General features: G+C 37.8%; 1 protein-coding gene across 3 annotated transcripts in view; it reads left to right on the top strand.

Annotated features, from left to right (window-relative positions):
• The window catches only part of wdpcp (WD repeat containing planar cell polarity effector), a 100,850-nt gene that overhangs the window by 74,394 nt on the left and 3,844 nt on the right, over positions 1 to 22,612 (top strand). For all 3 annotated transcript variants that reach the window (XM_084097697.1, XM_084097698.1, XM_084097699.1), the window contains exons 10-15: positions 3,643 to 4,288; positions 12,203 to 12,391; positions 13,058 to 13,181; positions 13,340 to 13,403; positions 18,742 to 18,844; positions 22,299 to 22,401. In XM_084097697.1, coding sequence (XP_083953823.1) covers positions 3,643 to 4,288; positions 12,203 to 12,391; positions 13,058 to 13,181; positions 13,340 to 13,403; positions 18,742 to 18,844; positions 22,299 to 22,401 — 1,229 coding nt within the window. The remainder of the gene's footprint in view (positions 1 to 3,642; positions 4,289 to 12,202; positions 12,392 to 13,057; positions 13,182 to 13,339; positions 13,404 to 18,741; positions 18,845 to 22,298; positions 22,402 to 22,612) is intronic.

Here is a 22,612-nt window from a genome sequence, read left to right as displayed (position 1 = left end):
TTGTCAGTGAATTGCTCATAACAATTTCTTCAAAGCTTGGGGTTGGTGATACTTTTTAAGTACAGTAAAAACAGTAATATTGTGAATTATTGTTATGACAATTGAAAATAACTGTCTTCTATTTTAATATATTTTAAAATATAATTTACTCCTGTGATGACAAAGCTGAAGCATCAGCATTTCAGCATCATTACTCCAGTCATCCTCAATCCACAAAGAAATCATTTTAATATGCTGATTTGCTGCTTAAGAAATATTTCTTATTTTTATCAATGTTGAAAACATTTGTGCTGTTTAATATTTTGTGAAAACAGTAAGACATTTTTCAGGATTATTTGGTGAATCGAAAGTTCAAAACAACAGCATTTATTTGAACTAGAAATCTTTTGTAACATTGTAAATGTCTTCAGTGTCATTGTTCTTGAGTGTTCAGAATTAAACTGAATTAGTATTACTGAATTATTAATTTAAAATAATTCAAATCTTACTGACTCCAAACTTTTAAATGGTCAGCACACCTGTTTTGACACAGCCCCCTCTTTTACTTTTTACTTTTTGACTGAGCTATTTGTCCTTCTGCTGAATTTATTCCCCTTATTTTTGGATTTGGATTTTATTTATTCCTTATTCAGTGACTTTGTCAGTGTTATTTGATTCTAGAAGGCTCATGTGGAATGGTTTCAATCTCCATCATTTTTCCGTGCATGGCTGCTGTTATGATTCCAGGGCATGTTATATATGAAGAGAAAAGGTCCGAGTGGAATGTGATTTCCCGGGTTAAATTCTTGGGCATGTGCAGGTGCAACAGAGCGAATGCTTCTGTGTTGATTTCATGCCACAGCGGCCTGACAAGCATCTGAGTAGCACACACACACACTTACACACACCAGAAGAGCGGAGACTCAGCAGCAAGAACTTTCATAGATTGCCTTCATCATCATCTCCCTTTCTCTCTCTCTCTCTCACTGTCCCCCTCTCTCTCTCCCTCTCTCTCACTGTTTGCTCTCTGAGCTGGAAAATTGGCTCAAAGAGCTCTACTGCTGTGAACAAGGCCTGCTGCTCAGCTGGACCTCTTTGGGTTTATCTTTCAAGCTGCAAAAGAAAGTCCAGAGAAGAGAAGAAAAGAAAAGAATAGTTTTGACCAGTGACTGAAACCAATAACTAACAGAGACTCACTTACCACTGTTCTCTCTCTCTCTCTTTCTCGCTCTCCTTTGCACCGCACCCCCCCAACCGCCCCAACCCACCAAGATGCCGTTTGTCTTTGTGAAATTGAATCTGTCATTGTTTCAGCAGCAGCTGTGGGATTTGCAATGTTTGTGTGTGTGTGTGTGTGTGTGTGTGTGTGTGTGTGTGTGTGTGTGTGTGTGTGTGTGTGAATGCAGGTCTTAAGAAGGATCACTCTGTGAAGATGTTAAAACCTTTGTGGCGGGTGGGAGAAAGACACTCAAAATGTCCCCCAGTGCTGAGGCAAACACACTGCCTCTCAACCAGCTCTCCTTTATTTCTTCACCTTTTTGTTTTTGTTTAGTGTTACCGTGGAAAAGAGCTTAGCGCTTTCTCTCTGTGGCTATCCGTTACTACTAAACCGGATAAACAAGTGTGAGGATTGTGCAATTTCTCGATAGTTCCTGATGGCACTTGTGGTCCGCGATTTTACACGCACAACAAAGCACAACAGTGTTCAAGGGTTATAGCGTTTAAATGTGTATTATTAGCCAGAAGAGTATCTGTAGCACTTTCTAGCATGGTATTAGCAAAGCATTAGCCTCACAAGGTCACATATTCTGGCCAGAGCAGTGAGCTGACCACCTTAAAATGGCCCAGAAAGGTGTTCAACCTAGCCCTAGCTAGGTTTTTACTAGCTTAGTGCTAGCGGGGTCAGAATTATCGTAGTATTAGCCAAAGCAGTTGGGGCGTTGGTCTTTTGCTAGCATGGTCAGTGGGGTGTTGGTTCTGAGCCCGGGCCCAGCTGTGGACAGGCCCAGAGTGGGGGCCTCTGTGGCTGGGGCAGGTGTGTCTCAGCGGGGCCTGGCTCTGTGGAGATCTGGCACTGTTCCGGATCTCCCCTCTGTGCTGTCAGCAACTCCTCTCCCGCCCTCTCACTAAACCCCTCTCACCCCCTGGGGTGCAGCGGGAGTTGGCCCAGGGGGGATTACAGCTAAAAAAAAGACAAAAAAACTCATCCCCTGCTTTCACAGAAACCATCGGCAACCCGCTTAACTCAGTCTCCTACGCTGGCGCGCACGCCACTGTTCTGTGCCAGCCCATCGCTCTCAGTCTCTCTCTCACCACACCATCTGCACCAGAAACCCACATACTACAGGTAAACCCGAACTTCCTGCGTGCTGCTGTCTGATAGGACATTTTTTAAGCTGTTTGTGTGCACATTTTGAGGTAAAATCTCCAAACAAATTTGCTCAACATCTGTGTTGGGCCTGTGATTTCTACTGTCTCAGGGATGGAGGAGTCCATGCTGAATATTTACTTTTGCAAATGTTTTGCAAACTTCTGGTCTCCCTGTGTTTTTTCAAGGCTATCTGTGTCTTTCTTTTTTTTTCTTTTTTGTTGCATTTTTTAATTTTCACAATGAACAAAATAACAACTAGAAGGGTGCTACAAATACAGGTCTTCCATTTGTTTCATACATTTGAGTGAGTTACATAACAAGTCCATTTCCACCATCGTATTTTACATTTATGTGCTTCCAGTCTCAGGTCATGGGTCATTTTTTCCATTGCAAATATTTCCTCCATGATATTCCTCCATTGGTCCAGACTCAAAGGTTCACTTTTCAACCAATTCCTCGTTATAACTTTCTTACTTGATATCAGCATCACTTTGATTAGATAAATGTCTTCCCCTTTAACAACATCTTTAGTTAACAGGCCTAAATACGTGTCTTTCTTTTTTAATTGTAATGGGTTGTTACTTTTCGCATTTATAAATTGGAAATATAATTTAGTCACCCATTTTCTACATTTTTTTATTCTTTAGAATCAAATGTGTAAGCAGTGCACATGCTTCGACACATTGAGCTGTCGTGCTCAAAGCTTTTTTTAATATAATTGATTATTATTAAAATTTTAAGATGATTCATTCACCATTTCATATTATGCATAACTTTTCTAAGACTTTTTTTGGATGAAAGGCAAAGAGTTAAGGTTGCTCAAATTGAGTTAAGCTGCTCAAATTGGTGTCAAATTTGAATCTGACTCATTACCTGATTCCTTTACCTCTCTTCTCATTACTTTCTTTTCTTTTTCTCCTCATTATTTCCAATTCTTTTCTGAACTATACTACTACACACCATACATAAAATTTAAATTTAAAAAAATATATAGATTGTAATGTAAAGTTGCAGGTACAAGTATATGTATTTACAATGAATTTCTACATACATTGGTCATAAAATCTTATCTGTCAGTTGTGACAGATAAGGGTAAAAGTATTTGAACCCTTGGTTTCAGCAGAAATTACCTTCACCAACATTTCCTGTAATTGTAGATCAGGCATGCACAACCAATTTAGAAAGAAATTCAAATAGTAAATCCAAGGGTTCATATGCTTTTTCCTAAACAATACTTACATTTCTATTAAATTAAATACTTAACTTTTGACTTTGTTTCTCTCTGTGTATAGGTTTTGAGCTCTGTCCGAACTGACGGGAACCCTATTGACTGCAGATTTAGTCTGACCCAACCCTACCATGTCCTGACTGTGGAGCTGCACCAAGAGGCCAAACACTCCACGTCTGAACTGCATGAGGAGGCCCAGCCTCCCGATGTCCAAACCTGTGTGTATGAATCTGCCCATGGACGTCTCCAGCGTCTATCCGGCACTCCTCTATCACTCAAATCCAAACCCATAACCTGTAGTCGCGACCCGTTGGAGCGCTGGGTTCTCCTGGGGCTTCAGGACTGCACTGTGGTACTTTTCGACCCACAGACTGGCCTCTCCCAGTGGGCCACCTGCTCCATGGTGCCGGCGATGCTAGATTGGCATCCTTCAGGAGCTCTGCTGATGGTGGGTGGAGGTCAAGGCGAGCTCCAGTGCTTTGATATGGGGCTCTCGCCTCTCCCTCTACGTTTAGTGAGTGAAGAACCAGTCCCCAGCTCTGCAGGCCCCAGCCTGCAGCTGTCTCGCCACATGAAAACCTCAGAGGGGCTAGAAGGGATCCAATGGGCCTACTGTCCAATATCCCAGGGAAACGAGGGTCTGGAGGCACATGATTTACTGCTGCTTCGATTTCATGGAGGGCCACTTGCTGTGCTGAAGCTAAGACTGGGTCAGTGGGACCTTTGTTTAATTGATTCAAATCAAAGTAGAACATTTCAAGTCTAGCACTAAAGGGTCCTTGAACGTGATTATATTTATATAGCCAGGAGAGTTAAAACACAAAATGGCCATAAATGCAGTAATTTAAATACAGTATGGTTAACTCCAAAGTCACATATGTTGGAACTTATGCCAGAAAGAATTTACACTACACATTTACACAAAAGTTTCAAAGGTTTGAGGTCAGCAAGATTTTTATTTTTATTTTTTTTATTCAGCAGTGATGCATTACATTGATCAAAAGTGACAGTAAAGACATTTATAATGTTACAAAAATGTTCTACTTCAGATAAATGCTGCTCTTTTATACTTTTTATTCATGTGAATCTGAAGACTGCTGAAAATTCAGCTATGCCATCACATAACATTTTAAAATATATTAAAATACAAAATGGTTATTTTGAATTCTACTAATATTTCACAATATTTCTATTTTTACTGCATTTTTGATCAAATAAATGCAGCCTTGGTGAGCATAAGAGAGTCCTTTCAAAAATATAAAAGCATCTTACTGACCCCAGACTTGTGAATGGTAGTGTATTTTAAATAAAGCTTATGACTGACATGTACAGTATAGCAACTAGTCCCTGTACAAACTGGTTAGTCAAGTCGCCTTTATTTGTATAGCACTTTATACAAAAGAAAGTTTCAAATCAGGAAAGTAACAGAATTATGTTACTGTTACTTTTTGCAAACTTTATCAAATAAGAGACTGATTCAAATTCTGCTGTAAAGCAGCTGTAGCAAGGTACTAATGTGATTATTCAGCTCAATTCAGTTCAGTGATGAATTAGTTAGGGATGAACTGGTTAGGGATTTATATGAAATAGTGGATACCACAGTAAAAGACTGACATGGTAAAAATCATGCATAGTCTGTGTGTATTCTGAATTTGATCTAAGTCTAAAGTAAAATGTACTGATTACTTCATGGACATAAGAAAACAAAAATTATTACACAGTCCTGATCTTTGATATGCAGTTTATTTTCTACTTAGTGGCAGAAATGCAAAAGTTTTTCACAACAAGGAAAAAATGACAATCTCAACTCCCGTTTTTTGGTAAAAACAATTCCCTGGTAAACAGAGCCTATGGCGCAGCGGTCGGTGCACATTCATCACATTAACCACAATGGTGCTCAAATGGGTGACACATTTGAATCCCGATTCCCATCCTCTTCCCAGTTGCAGGAAAACAGTACATACATACAGTGCTGGTCAGAATTATTTTGCCCTCTTGGTAAATATTATCAAAGATGGCTGTAAAAAAATAATCTGCATTGTTTATCCTTTTGATATTTTATTTTTTAAAAATGCAAAAATCTAACCTTTTATTGGGAACACATTGGGAACAATTATTTGCCCCCTTTTATTAAGTACTTTTTGCAACCTCCTTTTTCCAAGATAACAGTTCTGCGTCTTCTCCTATAATGCCTGATGAGTTTGGAGAACAACTGACAAGAGATCAGAGACCATTCCTCCATACAGAATGTCTCCAGATCCTTCAGATTCCCAGATCCATGTTGGCGCTTCTTCTCTTCTTTTCAGCCCACTCATTTTCTGTAGGGTTCAGGTCTGGGGACTGGGATGGCCATTGCAGATGCTTGTTTTTTTTTTTGGTGCCAAAAAGCTCTTTTTTTTTCTTTTTGTTTAATCTGTCCATAGAACGTTTGAAAAGTAACTGAAACCACAGGAACTTCAAACAGGATGGGTACTGTGGTCAGATGAAACACTTAAGATGGGTTTGGTGCACACAGGGATAAAAAGTACCCCAGGTGTAAAATGAAATACTCTGCTGTATCTTTAATGCTGTGGGCCTAATTTTCTGCCAGAGGTCCTGGACATCTTGTTCAAATACATAGCATCATGGATTCGATCAAATACCAACAGATAAAAAATAAAAACCTGACAACCTCTGCTAGAAATCTTATAACGGGCCATGTTTGGATCTTCCAACAGGACAGTGATCCAAAAACAAACATCAAAATCAAAACAAAAATGGGTCACTGAGCACAAAACCAAGCATCTGCAATGGCCATCCCAGTCCCCAGACCTGAACCCTACAGAAAATGAGTGGGCTGAACTGAAGAGAAAAAGCGCCAACATGGATCTGGGAATCTGAAGGATCTGGAGAGATACTGTATGGAGGAATGGTCTCTGATCTCTTGTCAGGTGTTCTCCAAACTCATCAGGCATTATAGGAGAAGACTCTGAGCTATTATCTTGATAAAAGGAGGTTACAAAAAGTATTTAATAAAAGGGGCCAAATAATTGTTCCCAATGTGTTTTGGAGAAAAACATTTATTTCATAATGTGATTTCCCCCCCACTTTCAATTCTTTTACCTCAATGAAAGGTTAGATTTTTGCTGGGTTTTTTTGTAATAAAATATCAAAAGGATTTTTTACTGCCATCTTTGATCATATTTACCAAGGGGGGAATAATTCTGACCAGCACTGTAGATATCTAGTTTTCAAATAAAACTCAGAATATCTTTCAAAGATTTGATGTCACAATCCTCGCACACGTTGCCAAATCCAGTGATTAGTTCTTCCAAAAGTGATCATAGTAGCAACCCGGTATCTTGTTTAGGACATAAAACCAGCCAATCAAATAAGAGCTTGCTCGATCACGAGAGTGTGTGCTGTTATTGTTTGTAATATACATGGGAGTGTGGGTGTACCATCTGAGATTGTGTTCATTGTAGAATTGTAGAAGACATTTGAGGGAATGGCAGAGGCAGGGGCCAAGTCTTCTGAGGTCACTCAATACCCACCCTTGGGCTGCCACCTCCAGGTGCATTCTGGGATGCATTTCTCCGATAAATCATTTACAGTGGCTTACGGTCCCTCCAGGCACCAGATAAAGTTTGCCAATCAAAACCTGCCCATGCCTAGAGTTTAATTTTGACTTTGGAAGTGAATGTGACTCCCAGCGACTCTGTCAAAGTTTTAAATGGAGAGCGTCAGCAAGAGAAAGAGTTTTCTACGAGAGAGAGGTAGAAAGCAAGGGAGGGTGGAAGGGAGAGAGAGCGGCAGCAGTTCCCTCTCCTCTGATCGTGTGCCAAGGTTTTGATGAAGAAAGCAAACGCACATCCTTTCCGGCTGATAATTTGGAGCAGCTAGTGAGCAGAGCTTGTTTGCCTGTTTGTCTATTTATTTGTTTGTAAACGTGTTCGTTGGGCTTGTCTTGCTCACGCGCCCATATTTATTGACTTATATCTCCAAAACTGCTACATGATGAAGTGAGTGAATCGGACGCACAGAAGATGAAAGAGTTGGCAGACCTCCAGTCTTCCCAAGGAAGCAGCTCTTTCTTTTTCTTTCACTCACCCTCCCTTCTTTTTTTCCTCTCCTCCCTGAGTTATCTCATCTGGGCACGCGCTCGGCACAGGAGAGCTGCTGTACGGAGTGGATACGGGGGGCAGCTGGCCGGCACACTCTGAGAAAGTGAAAAAAAAGTGAGTGAGGGAGAAACAAGATTAATTTAAAGGAGAGGAATTTGCACAGCATTGCAGTTTGGAGGCCTTTGGTTGCATCACATAGGACACCCCGTTTGTTTTGGTTGGGCCAGATTATGCAGATTGTTAACACTTTCAATTAAATAAATGAGTGGGGTCTTTTTTAACCACTTAACCACAATTAGAAGACCAAGAAAAAAGTCGAAATTATTTTTTGTTTTCTATCACAATCGGCAATGAAATAAGACGTCTCATAACTGAAAGTCACCTAACTGTTATTTCAAGCTTTTTTACTGGACAGAACAGTTACATTTTACCAAAAAAAAAAAACATTTCCACTAGATTCATTTCCACATTTAAAATTTGTTTCCCATTCATTTCCATTTTTGAATGAAAGTCAGGAAAAACAAGCAAACTATTTTTTTTAAAGTATATATATATAACTAAAAACAAACTGTAAACGTGCACTATTCCTCCTCCTCAGTGTGATGTTTGTCAGCTTGTTCACAGGCCTAGGGAGAAAATGAATCCTTTTCTTTTTCAATTTTGTGTATATGTGTGCTATAAATAGCATCATTGTGTTATTGCGACTCTCTGCAGCTCTTCTGTGTCTGCTGACGTCTGTCATTTCTCTCTACACTGTTATTAGTCACATTAGTTGCTCTTCAGGGGCTTGTGGGAGGCGGCCTGTTAATTTCCCACATGCAGTTTTAATTGGACCCTCCCCGACCTCTTTTCTAAATTCACTTACAAAAAAAATGGTGGCGTCATTTCATTTACCACAAAATGGCGCCTCCTTCTGCTCTCAGCGTCCACGGGAGGTGATTTCTGTCTGAGAGGGGAGTTAGAAACAAAAAGAGATAAAAAAGAGAGTGCTCTCTGCTTTTCTTTGCTGTTATATGTGTGTGTTCCTGTAAGACTTCAGGAGTCATTACTACAGATGCTGTTGATGGGTTGTTTTATTCATAGGCAACATATCTCTGTTTTTGTATGATGGTTGTCAATGTTTTATTTGCATGTGGTTTTTTGTGGCTGTACTGATGGTCTCCTGTTGAGAAGCGAGCAAGGTTAAGCGTAGCTGTGATTGAGTGTGCCGTTCAGAAGCAGATCCAGTATGGTTGGATTAAGCTCTGTTACATTATTAAAGGCGCCTTTACAGGTGTCAACTGCCTCAGGTGATTACTGCTCATTGTGATCACAGACGCTAACGTTCACAGAAAGTTAGCAAAAGAGACAGATGAAAGAAAGGAATAGAAAGATGTGTCTGAGAGAGAGAAGAGACATGAATGAAAGGAAGAGAGTGGAGCAGATACTTAAGGATGAGTGTGTTAAATGAAATGTAAGAGAAAGTTTGAGTATAGTTAGGCCTATATATACGAAATGCTCTCGATGCACTGCACTGTGAAATCTGAACCTACTGTAAAATCAGCACAAACCTAAAGATATTAAAGATACTAGCTGATAATGTAACAACAGTAACAAAAAAGTACAATGTAGTGTCCAAAAATAATTTTACTAGCTTACCACAAATATAATAAATGGCATTTTTTTAGGAATATATATATAAAAAAAATCTTAATTTTCTAAATGAAAAAGTTACCTATAATTCAATTGACTTTTTTTTGCTAAATATCACTGATTTGACTAGATAACATTATTTTAGTGACATTTAAATCAGCACAATTTTACAACGTTCAACACAACACAGTAGTCAACATGTTGCATAAATATATGGGTGATAAGACAGCACTTTGAAGTCAGTAAATCAGCATATTAGAATGATTTGTGAAGGATCATGTGACACTGAATACTGGAGTAATGATGCTGAAAAGTCAGCTTTGTCATTTCAGGAATATCATTTTTTTTTTTTTTGCAATAATATTATATAATATTATAGCTGTGAACAAAAAACCCCATCTTTGGTGAGCATAAGAGACTAGTTTCAAAAACATGACAAAAAATCTTACAGACATCATAATCATGTTGTAAAATTAGTGTTTATTTGCCTTCTCACTATATAACTGTACTGATATCAGCCTTTAAAAAATCCATATCAGTTGACCAATAATTTATGCATCAGTTAAAACACATCTGTTTGAACCTTTTGTGATTAAAATGGTGTTTGATTGTCTTGCCAGTAAATGCACATGTTTGAAAGGCTTTGTAAACAGTAGAATGTACATCCATTAGCTCAATGTCCGTTCAGCTGCTCTCACTATCCCTCTCTGATTGATTCTGTGCTGTACGTGGCTTTTTTTTTAAAAAGCATCCGTTGTTCCTTCTAAACAAGGGCATTTTATTAATATTGATTTTAATTGATATCTCAAAATGATGCCCTTGTGTGCTTTTCCTAGCACACTGGCGTGAACTGCTGTGCACTTACATGAATGTACACAGGAGTGCAATGGCTGATGTCAAGATTTTCCACTTTATAATATATGACATTGTTTCTCGCTGAACTCCATTATATGCCTTCAGAATATATGGTACAAGTTGCATGGAATTATTTTATGAGATGTTTGCATCCTCTTTAAAAAAAAAAAAAAAAAACTTGATGAAAGTCACCTTTCTCTGCCATTAAATGAACAAGCGTGAGCATTTGTCATTTCTTTTTTGTGTTCCAAAAAAGAAGGAAATAATGCTTTACAACAACATCAAAGTGATTCAATATTTTTTTTGCGTGAACCAGAGCTGTCCCAGAGATGAAAGCAATCATTTGCCTATGATTGTGATGTATGACAGTGTTATTATGGGTTTCAAACCAACTGATCAGAGGTTGCAAGCAATTGTGAATTTTACAGATTTTTTAATAATTCTACTGGGTACCATAGACTGCACTTCACCAATTAATGAGATTTCCATTTCATTTTAATTGAGTAATCTTGCTTTTTTGTAGACTCTTATAAGGTAAGAGCTGACTTTTTTTTCTTTTCTTTTTTTTCTCATTCATATACCAGCAGCTGCCCATTATCTGCCAGGTTAGATTTAGATTTTGTTTTTAATTGGCTGATGTTGTTGGTTAATGTTGCCGTTTTGTCTTTCTTCTGTTGTTCTACACTTAATTTAATTGATATTGTCACGTGATGTTGTTAGAGTGGATGACATCATCTGAACTTGCCACACCTTGACTCTTATAATTCTCTAAACTGATGTCAAGATTTTCCACTTTATAATATATGACATTGTTTCTCGCTGAACTCCATTATATGCCTTCAGAATATATGGTACAAGTTGCATGGAATTATTTTATGAGATGTTTGCATCCTCTTTAAAAAAAAAAAAAAAAAACTTGATGAAAGTCACCTTTCTCTGCCATTAAATGAACAAGCGTGAGCATTTGTCATTTCTTTTTTGTGTTCCAAAAAAGAAGGAAATAATGCTTTACAACAACATCAAAGTGATTCAATATTTTTTTTGCGTGAACCAGAGCTGTCCCAGAGATGAAAGCAATCATTTGCCTATGATTGTGATGTATGACAGTGTTATTATGGGTTTCAAACCAACTGATCAGAGGTTGCAAGCAATTGTGAATTTTACAGATTTTTTAATAATTCTACTGGGTACCATAGACTGCACTTCACCAATTAATGAGATTTCCATTTCATTTTAATTGAGTAATCTTGCTTTTTTGTAGACTCTTATAAGGTAAGAGCTGACTTTTTTTTCTTTTCTTTTTTTTCTCATTCATATACCAGCAGCTGCCCATTATCTGCCAGGTTAGATTTAGATTTTGTTTTTAATTGGCTGATGTTGTTGGTTAATGTTGCCGTTTTGTCTTTCTTCTGTTGTTCTACACTTAATTTAATTGATATTGTCACGTGATGTTGTTAGAGTGGATGACATCATCTGAACTTGCCACACCTTGACTCTTATAATTCTCTAAACTAACTGACAGCAGTATCCACACCAACGAGTACGTTTAACCTAAATCGACTGCATTTGCGGTGTTTGTCAGTTCAGTGCTCTCTCTCACACACACACACACACACACCTCTCAACTGTGCTACAGGGAAAGAGCACAGACTGAAGATCGATCCAAATGTCAATGGCAATCTTACAGAGTGTCGCCTCTAAAGATCTCCAACCTCATATGATCCAGAGCTTGCACAATCTTTCTCTGTTACTTGTAATTGTTAAATTATTTTTGCCTTTTTTGTGAATTTTATTTATAGTATATTAAAAAAGGGTACAGGAAATTATGTAGCCAAGAGTGAGGGAAAGTGATTGGGAAACATGGCTTAATCCGCCAGCGCATGATAGTTACCATTGCAGTGCCATTGAAAGAGATTTTGGAGAAAGTTTGCTTTTGTCATCATGTATTTGATATATGTCATGTCATAACCATGCAGCCACTTAATAATAATAATAATAATAATAATAAAAAAACAGTATTTGTTCTATGTGCAGGTGTGTTTAATGGTGCTCAGCTAGGCCCAGGAGATCTGGTACAGCACCGTTTGCGCTGTGAGGAGGTGGATGCAGCACTGGGAATTCTGGGTAATATGGACTGGGCCATGATGGGAGCAGAGTGTTACAGGTCACTCATCTCCATCACAGATCACCTGCTGAGAAAACCACTGGACCAGCAGACTGAAGGTAAAGACTCCAGACCCTACAGGCTTTGATTTCTGTACAGAGACTAAACTAAGTGCACAATAAACAGCTTAGAATCAAAAAGGTCTTTACGCTTTAAAATAACACTATTTAAATCACGTTATGTGCTCTGGTGCTGAGAGTGAAGTACAAGCAGGACAATGGAGCACAAAACCATGTTTTGATGGATTCAAAATGTAAAAGTATTTGGACCACTTGTAAAATTTCAACATTTTATCAAATCAAGTGTCATTGTTTTAAATTAATCATTGTTTGTTCAGAATTTTGAAATTTTAAAACATTTCACAAATTTAAAAAAATATATATATTATTAAATTATTATTATTATAATAAAAAAAATGAAACTACACACACATACATACAGTATTTTAAAATTTAAGTATTTTAAGTATTAAAATGAAAAAATTAATTAAGTTTAAAACACTGGTTGTCAAAAGTTAGTGGTTCTTCATCAACATTCATAGCTAATGTGATGAACTAAATGAATCCACTGTAAGTCGCTTTGTCACCACCTGGTTAAAAGTAACTGAAAAAATGTCTCATCATTTGTTTGCAGATTCCACCTTTTTGATATTTTGTATATAATTTGATGAAAACTGTTTGAGGCCATTGAATATACATATTTGATCCTAAAGTGTGTGATTGCAGGTCAGTTGGAAGCGGCTCTGGGGCTGTTTTACACTCCCTGCAGACCCCTCTCAAACACTATCATACTGGAGTACAGAGACCCCATCAGCAGATACGCCAGACGATTCTTCCATCACCTGCTCAGGTACACACATAACACACACTCTACATACTGATGGTGTGTGTTCCAGATTGGAATGGTTTAATGTAGTCTCTTCAATTAAAATAAGCATTAAATAAAAATCACCATTCAGTCAGGTGTTCAGAAATGGCGATTCAATACTTCTGACTTTACTCTTCCAGACACCAGCGGTTTGAAAACGCCTTCTTGCTGGCTGTAGATATCGGAGCTAGAGATCTGTTCATGGTGAGCACACAGTTTCAGACATGCACATACTGCCACAACTGCCCGAAATGTACTTGGACACTTCCAGGGATTCCCAAACCTTTTTTATCAGCCAAAAAAAAAAAAAAAAAAAAAATCTTTAAATCATTTAATTTTCGCAGTTCTCTGATGTTAGTTAATGGTCACATGACATGCAGGTAAACACATGATTTATTCATTTTAATTTTATGTTTTTATGATTTTTTTTAATTATTAGATTTTCATCAACTCACAAACACAAAAAATTAAGACAAAGTATTTGGACACTTTCTAATTTTGATGCAATTTCTAATGTGAACTTGATGAGACCTACTTCAATAAAATTACCTTGGTTAAAAATAAACATGTTATATTTTGTATCTCATTAAATTCTTAAATTCAACATTTTAATTGTGACTTAAGTGTCCAAGTGTGAATTTTTAATGGAACAAATTTGTAACAAAATATACACTACATTCAGTAAAGAAATTAATACTTTTATTTAGCTAGAACACATTAAATTGCTCAAAAGTGACAGTAAAGACATTATAATGTTACAATGTTTTTTTTATTCAACAATGTATCCTGAAAAAAAATGCATTACTGTTTTCACAACTTTTTTGAGCAGCACAACTGTTTTCAATATTAATAATAATTTATTAATATTCAATTATTCTTGAGCCCCAAATCATCATATTATAATAATTTCTGAAGGATCATGTGACACTGACGACTGGAGTAATGATGCTGAAAATTCAGCTTCGCCATCACAGGAATAAATTACATTCTAAATATATTCAGAAAGAAAACAGTTATTTTAAATGGCAATAATATTTCAAAATATAACTGTTTTATTGTATTTTTGATCAAGTGAATGCAGCCTTGTTGAGCATAAAACATAAAAAAAAAATCCTAATGACCCCAAACCTTTGAACATTTAGTACATATTTAAATGTTCAAAACTGACAGGTAATATGCAGGCAGAAAGCTAATATTAAGCTAATAAATACTTTTCAAGAAAACATATCAATCTGTGATGATTATTAATAAAAAGATTAATTCATTTATTCTTGTGACCGAGGTATAAGTGATAAATCTGTTTTAAAATGAACTTCAAAATGTGTTGGCATTGTCATGATAACAGTGTAGTTATAGGTGGGTTACACATGCAGAGAGCTTTGAGACTGAGAGGCTCAGGGCAGGTGCAGTTTGGGATTTGAGGCCCCTGGCCATGTCATGTCCCCTCTCTCCTACCATAACAAGAATCCCAGAGACTTCAGAGAGCAACAGTTGCTAAGAGAGAGAGGGAGGGGGTGCGGAAGAAAAAGAGCGAGGGAGTCTGTCTTTCACAGCTCTCGTGGCTGGTACACTATCTTTTCTCTCCCTCTCGTTTCTCACTCCTTTAAATGGTCCTGTGTGTGTGACCCCTTTTCTAGGCCTCCTCTCTCCATGCCCGAGTGACACCTTCCCTATTAGCGTTCACACCGGCCGCTGTCTCTCTCTTTCTCTCTGTCCTTTTTTCTTGCAGTTCCTCTCTCTCCCTCCTTCTTTCACGCTGATCGCACTCGTTCCAATTCATTCCCCACTAAGTGCTGCTGCTGAGGGCCCCAATTGAAAAGGTGGAGCTCGAGCCACACAAGCCTGAAAGGGCAGAGAAGAGAAGGAGGGAGGGAGGGAGAGAGAAGGGCAAAGGAAACCTGGATCTGTTATTCTTGGGACATGCACTGGGAAAACGAAAAAGAGAAAGGATGAGAGAGACGCAAGTGGCAAATTATGAATGGCCCATGAATATCAGTCCTTCTGAATCAACAAAGAGAAGTGAGAGCGAGTGAGCTAAAGGCAGAGAAACGGAGAGAGAGTGAGAGGGAGCTAAAGGCAGTGGCGTTTCACCCCACGGTTTTGGCTCTTGACTAATTAGCCACAGAAGTTAAATTAAACCAACCGCAGGAGAGATGGAGAGAAAGAAAGAAAGAGAAAGGCAGAGAACGAGCGGGGGTCCTTGCTCCATCTGATCTGGTCCCCTCTGTGTCACAGAGGTCAGCTGAAACAAAACGGACGGAGCCCCACGTAAGAGCCCCCAGTATGAGTCGGGCTCGAGTCTCCATTGTCTCCGAACCAACAATGGAGCACCGAAAGAATTTCTCTTTCTTTTCTTTTGTAAGAAGCCTTTTGTGAAGTGAAGCACTTTGGTGTCGGAAGAAATTGGAGGGGTCGGAGTCACCCAAAGGGGTAGAGAGGAAGGGAGAGGGAGGGCAGGGTTGCCCCTCCGCTCATTCACTGGAGTGTTTTGCATAATTGTTACATTCTATACTTGTAATTATCCTGTGATGTGAACCTGATAGTGTCTGCGCTAATTCATTTAGCTGTGTTTCGCTGACTTTACTCATTCCTCGCTCTTTTTTTTTTGATCTGCCGATTAATTAATTAGATCATAATTGTGATCGTATGCTTGCTTTGTTGGTTAATGGGGCGTATGCATGTGCGCGTGTTTGCTGGATCGGAGGGGGTCGTGTTCATATCAACGATTAGACGTGACGTGCGGCACCGAGCTGATATTGGCTGGTTTCTGTGTCGAGATGGATAATGAACTCTGTAAGACCCTCTCACGTATCTGATAAACACCTTCCTCAAACACTCACGTGGATTACAGGTGTGATCCTCCAGAATTGTCTTCGCACTTGTGTGTGTGTGTGAGCGTAAATGCGCAATTGTGCATGTAACGGTTCTTTCTCCCTCTCATGCTCTGCTCCACTGGTCCATGTTAATTTTAAACTCTTTTCTGACGTCGAGTGAATATCAAGCTTCATCGCTGGACCAGCTGTTTATCCTGTCTCCATATGCCTCTCCAGTCAAAAATAACACTAAAAGGCCGTTTATCCGTGTTTGAGCTCTTAAAGCTCTTAAATAAATAAGATTAGACCAGATCCTGTGTCCTGTGTAAGCTGTGGTGAATAAGAGGTATAATATCTGATTTATGTACAGAATTATTGTCATCCCTCTTAGAAGTCTGGATTCACTCGCTTTTTCTCCGTCTGTCTCTCTGTTTCCTGGCCTTCCTTTCTTTTTCGATCAATCTCTCTTTCTGGCTCAGAAAGCATTATGTTCTGCTAATCTGAAATAAAGGTCTTCAGATGCATTGCTAATATCCACCCTTTCGTTTTCCCTGTCAATTCTCCGTCTTTACCGAAAACACGATGCCCTTAGAATGCTCTCTCTATCTCTGTTTTTGCATCTGATTTTCCCATTGTATATGTGCTTATGGAAATGTGGGCATTCTTAAAATACACAGCCACTGAAAGTTCATGCCTGTAGCTGATTCAGGGCTCTCCAGACTGTGACTAAAATGTGACTAATAAATCGCAATGATAATTAAAAATCGAAGGAAAACTTCACCGTGATAGCTGAGTTACTCAAAAAGATTCATAAAACAGTCTCAAACTCGCATGTTAGTTAGCGGTTAGAATCAAATTCAGTGAATTGAGTAAGCCGTTACTGAGTCTGAGTTGGACTATATTCAAAAATAAAACATATAAACAATATAAAAAACAACCACAAACATTGTTTAGCATGATGTTACGTTTGTAATGTTTAATCAATTGTAAGGGAATCGATTGTGAGGTTTAATCTAAATAAACTCAATATTAAAAAGTAAGTCTTTTTTTTTTTTTTTTTTATGAAGAATCATTGTTTGAATCGTGAGGTTATTGGCTCTCATCCCTGAGCCTGTGAAGAGCTAAACCAAGTCCCGTTTGATGTTTATAAGTCACCAACCCCCCTCATTTGATCAGACTTGGAGAGACTGGTTGACAAAACAGGCATTAGTGCTCTGCAGGTCTGACTGTGCTGTATTCACCCTCCCCGCATCTTGCCGCAGCTCTGACTGATGTCCCTGAAGCGGAAGGATGGGTTTAGCGTTTAAACGGACAGACAGAGAGAGGATCTTATTAGTATCAGAGTCAGCACTGAGCTTCTCTCACAACTTTCACTTTAATTTAGCCATGAATGGGCCCCTCCAAGATGGTCAAATATAGTCTGTCAATTACATTATTATAAGTTCTTCCAGCGTGTCCAAACATCTGAGGATCTTCTCTACAGATACATAAGAATATTCTGTTGACTGAGAATGTTTTATACCACGTTTTTTGAACTATACTGAAGATACACATACTATATCAGATTCATTTTAGATAGCTCTTGCTCTTATATTTAATTGGATGGTTAGAATAAGTTAAATGAATGGTATACACATATGACCAAACATGCAAGTTTGCATGTTTGCAAGTTTTTATTTAATTACATTTTATTTTACTTATTAATTGTATTTTATATTTAATTTTATTTAGAGTTTAATTAGAATTATTATTCTCCTGGAACTGATAGATTAACTATTGCTTGGCAAAGGAATTGTTTATTGTGGTTGCTATTTTTAATTAATACTAACTAAAAATGAATAATAAAATATTACTAAATATAAACTAATTTTTTATATATATTTGCCATTGCCCCGTTTTGTGAAAGCCGCAAATAAGCATTTCTATAGTGAATTTACCACTGTGTTGGTAGGCCTCTCTTTCTTTAGTTTATTACTTGTTTGGCATATTTTATGATAGTTTTAAAGACTTTTAGTTGAATTCACCAAAGATTTCTGTGGTCAGTGAAGCACATCGAGTGTCATTGTTCACCCAGACTTTCTCTGAGCAGTCAGATGTGCTTTATCTTTGTTTAGTCTCAATCCAGCATCCATTTTGGTGAGACTAATGGTGTGACATTTAAAAACATGTTTGTGGGTTAATGGAGGTCTCCTGACTGCATGAGGCTCTATAATAGATGTGTTATAGTCTATTCTCTGGGATGAGAGGGCTCATATTGAAGAGAGCGAAAGAGCAAGAGCGAGTGTATGAATGTGTGTGCGTCACACACCCACCTGCGCGTAATGACAATAGTTTAAACTCTATTCTGACATGAAGAGCATCGCTCCTGCTTTTTAAAAGATGACACATGCCTTTTCCCACATCTTTGTGCTTTTTGAAACCAGTATGATTGCGTCCGGTCAGAGTTCAGGGAGAAAGAGAAAAGGAAGGGAGGACAACATAAAGGCGACTGAACAAATGAGCAAGACTGATTTTTGAAAGTTTGATACTTTTATCTGTTTTTCCCCCCCTCTGAAACTTCAAACAGGTTATTTAATCTATTCTCTCTCTCTTTTGCTCCCGCAGCCTCTATTCGCTGCTTCTCTCTCTTCGAGTAGAGCGCAAAAATGAAAAATGGAAAAAACTGAAGTATTGTCATGTGAGCTGAGATTAATTTTAGATTGCTCTGCTGTTCTGCTTTACCTTCAAAGGACCTCCATTACGTGGCAGCAGATAAGGGTGAGGTGGTGTTAGCCGCTGTAGCCAAGAAGAAGGCTAATGAAATAGACGCAGAGGCACAAACATCGGCACCAGGTGAGAGAATTATTCACATAATGTTAGTTACAATAAAAATGATCCCAAATCTCCTAGTGGTGTATTAATAATGTTTTGTATGAGCAAACGATCACTCAAAAACACTAATTATCTGCATGTTTTCATTTACTCGTTTAGAAAAAGAAAAAGAAATGCAGAAAGGTACAATTATTTAAAGCTGAACTGTTTTCAAACAGGTTTCCTGACCACTCCCATTGTCTTTCATTGTTTGAACACATTTTAAGCTGGGATAGGTGAACTTATTTTGAGACAGAAAAATTATTTATTTTAACTTAAAAATTCACAATTTGCAGCTGTTGCAGGTGGCATGTTGTGCTCTAGCTCTGAGTTCAAAACATGTACACTGTTCATTTCATTCAGTCTTTCATGATATGACGTAAGACGCTTGTGACCCTGGCCGTGGCACCACTGGGAAATTAAAAAAGTCATTAGGTTTCGTAATGTTTAATCACTTATGTAATTATATTTTTCTTATTTAAGGTTTTTTTTAACACTGCGCAGATATACAGGAGAGTTTGATTTGTTCACGTCGTTGATTGGCTGAATAGGACGGGTTTAAAGTGCATTGACCTCAGCTCTAATATTCTGTTTTCTACCGACCTGACGAGGACGTCCTACGTGCTGCTCTTCAGTGATGTTCAGTGAATATTTCATAGGCCAACAGGATGGACAGACATTAAAATGAGAAAGGGCTTAGAAAGAAAGGAAAAGCAAGTGGGAGATGAGGGACGGACAGAAGTTGTTCAGCTAACAGGTGTACAGAAGAGACAAGGGAGGTGTTTAGCGTCTAATAAGGGGGTGAAAACTTGAGGGTGTGTGTGTTTCCCACCCTGTCTGCCCATAAGCCTCTTAATTATGTCCTTGATGATTTCCCTGCTCTCTCACCCCGAGCAGACCTTAGCCTTGGAAGGAAGTGCTTAAGAGCGTGAATGTGAAATGAACAGATGGGCAAAATAGTCTGTTTGAGGGCATTTTACCGCTGTTAATAGTTAAAATGTTGCAATTAGAAGTCATTGCTTGAGGTTTTTTTATATAGTGCAAGATACCCTCTCTCTCTTTCTCTCTCTCTCTTTCTTTTCAGTCAACTCTGTGTAGGTTTTCGGGTCAATAGCTTCTTTCAGGTGCTGATATTGCCTGTGTGTTTGTATGTAGGGATTATTGAGGAATAGAGGAATATTTACAGGAAATTCTGTAGGGCAGCGTGGAGGATCATAAATAGGGAATGAGAGCGGTATGATTCTGCTTTGTGCATTAAACAGACAAGGTGTCTTGTTTATATTTGGCCAGCCTGAAGCAAACGTCTCACACTGTCAGCCAACCATGACTCTAAAGGACATACGCACACACTAGAAATTCAAAAGTTACTTAGTATTCACACATTATATGGTCGTTCTCATAAATAAAACAAAGTGTCAAACAGCTTTAAGGGTATTGTTCTGTTGTAGCTGCTTCTGGATGATTATTAACAATTTAGCTGTGCTGCCTAGAGTCTCTTAAACCAATATAATAAAGTCTCTTAAACCAATATAAAAGATAGGACTATGCCAATCTATTAAAATATGTAATCAAATCAATTACATGATGCACTTATTAATTAATCAAATATCCCCAAATTAGTGCTGGGCAGTATGATCTGAAAATCTGTATTTTACTGTCTGGAGTACATTTTTCCAGACAGTATTATCAGATTATAAAAACACTGTATGGTCAAATACTTATTTAATAAAAAAAAAATCTAAAAATGGTGGTAATCAAATCAGTTTATAAAACTAACATTTTAGTTTATCTTAAAAGGTAATGATTCTTTTTATTTTTTGGCAAGTTTACTGTTTAAATTAAAACATGTATGAAAGCTTGTGTAATATTCTGTAAATATTCCTCTACTCTGCAATAATAATATATTTGTTATAATTTCTTCAAATTACACCAAACTTTTATTTTGACGTGTTGTCGTGAAGACCAGTTTCTGTGTATATGACATGACGATCGTTTCATCAAATAAAATGGTGAAATGCTTGTAAAGTTAAAGGTAGGCTTGGCAATGTTTTTCTTAAACACTTTTTGTTTTACAGAACAGATTTTGTTATCTCTTCACATCCTAATAGCGATCAATAATAGAAGTGGTCTAAATATTAAAACATTTACATATATGTTCTGTGGAAGTCCCAGGACCAAAAAAAGTTCATCCAATCATTGCAGTCGGTCTGAATACAGTAGCCTACATAGCGGTCTTCGTGCCCATTGAATAAATGCAGGCATGCAGCAATTGTTTCAGCTATGCATCAGTATGGCTGTATTTGAAAAATACATATTTTACGTGAAATTGAAACCACAACGGTTGGTTGAACTCGTACCATATTTCGCCCAGCAGTACCACAAAAATAATTAAATTTATTCGTATTAAAAGTGTATTTAAAATCTACAGCAATCAATAATATAGCTATATATATGATATATATACAGATGATCCTTCAGAAATCATTCTAATATGCTGATATAATATGCTTTAATATGCTCAAGTAACATGTATTATTATTATTGTCAGTGTTGAAAACAGTTGCGGTTTAATATTTTCGTGGAAACTGATTTTTTTTTTCTTCCCCCAGAAGTCTTTGATGAACAGAAAGTTCATTTAATTGCAAACAGCATTTAATTGAAATAGACATATTTTGTCACATTATAAATGCCTTTTCTATCACTTTGATTCATTTAATTATGAAAATCTCGACCCCCAAACTTTCTTCTTTGTTCAAATGTTTTACTGAGTGGAAAGTAAAAGACATAAAAAACTGACATAGTGAAGACAGTCCACTTTTTTTTTTACTATTACAACAAAGAAAACAACAGAAGAAAGGGGGGAAAAGGAAGAAAAAAAATTTGGAGGGAGGGAGGAATGGTGATAATTCAAAGGAAAAGTGTCTGCACTCAATGAATGCATTAAAATAACAGCCCTAATAATGTATTTTTCCTTGCATTTTTTTATATTCTTGAACTCCCTGCCTAGACTCCCTGCAGTTTCTCTCTGTCTGTCTGTCTTTCCATCCTTCCACCGTTGCTTTGTTGTCACAGAAGAGGATCAGTGTCCACTATCTCATTGAGGAGTGTGTTGATTTGGTGAGAGAGCCAATTGTAAAGGAGGACTCTGAGAAGAGCATATGAAAGGGATCATCTTATAGCTCATGAGACGCAGACGCACACACTGCTGTGCTGTAGGGTGTTCCCTGAGATCAAGTCTCACTTAGTGTCTCTTGTAATATGTAACCTTCACTGTCTCTGTCTGGGAGAGTCATGTACTAGACGCCCATGTTTTACACTATATGTCATGTTCTGTCTCTCTCTCTCTCTCTTTCATAGAAGAGCTTCTACATTTCAAAGATTCTTCATGTTAAACTGTTTTCCTCGGGGCATGGTGGGATTTTGTGTGTGATTTCAGATGAGTGTCAGTCAGCAAACGGAAGGCAGAGTGGAGTCAAGCTCCCACCAACCAGCAGCGACAGACATGTTCACGACCCCAAACGCTGGAGCACTGCATCAAGGTGTGTGTGTGTGTGAGTGTTTTAAATGAATAAGTCTAGATTAAATTGTTAGCTGATGCATTAGTAATTGCATTTCTTGAAATGCCATAAACTGGTGTTGTTAGCAGTGTCATTTGAGTGCATTTCTTAAAGGGATAATTCACCCAAAAGTGAAAATAATATTACTTACTTGCCCTCGTGTCATTCCTATTTGTATGCTGTTATTTTTTTC

Source organism: Abramis brama (assembly GCF_963993115.1).
Source record: "Abramis brama genome assembly, chromosome: 21".
NCBI lineage: Eukaryota > Metazoa > Chordata > Actinopteri > Cypriniformes > Leuciscidae > Abramis > Abramis brama.
Note: the sequence above shows the minus strand (reverse complement) of the source record. Positions and strands in the feature narration are given on the sequence as shown.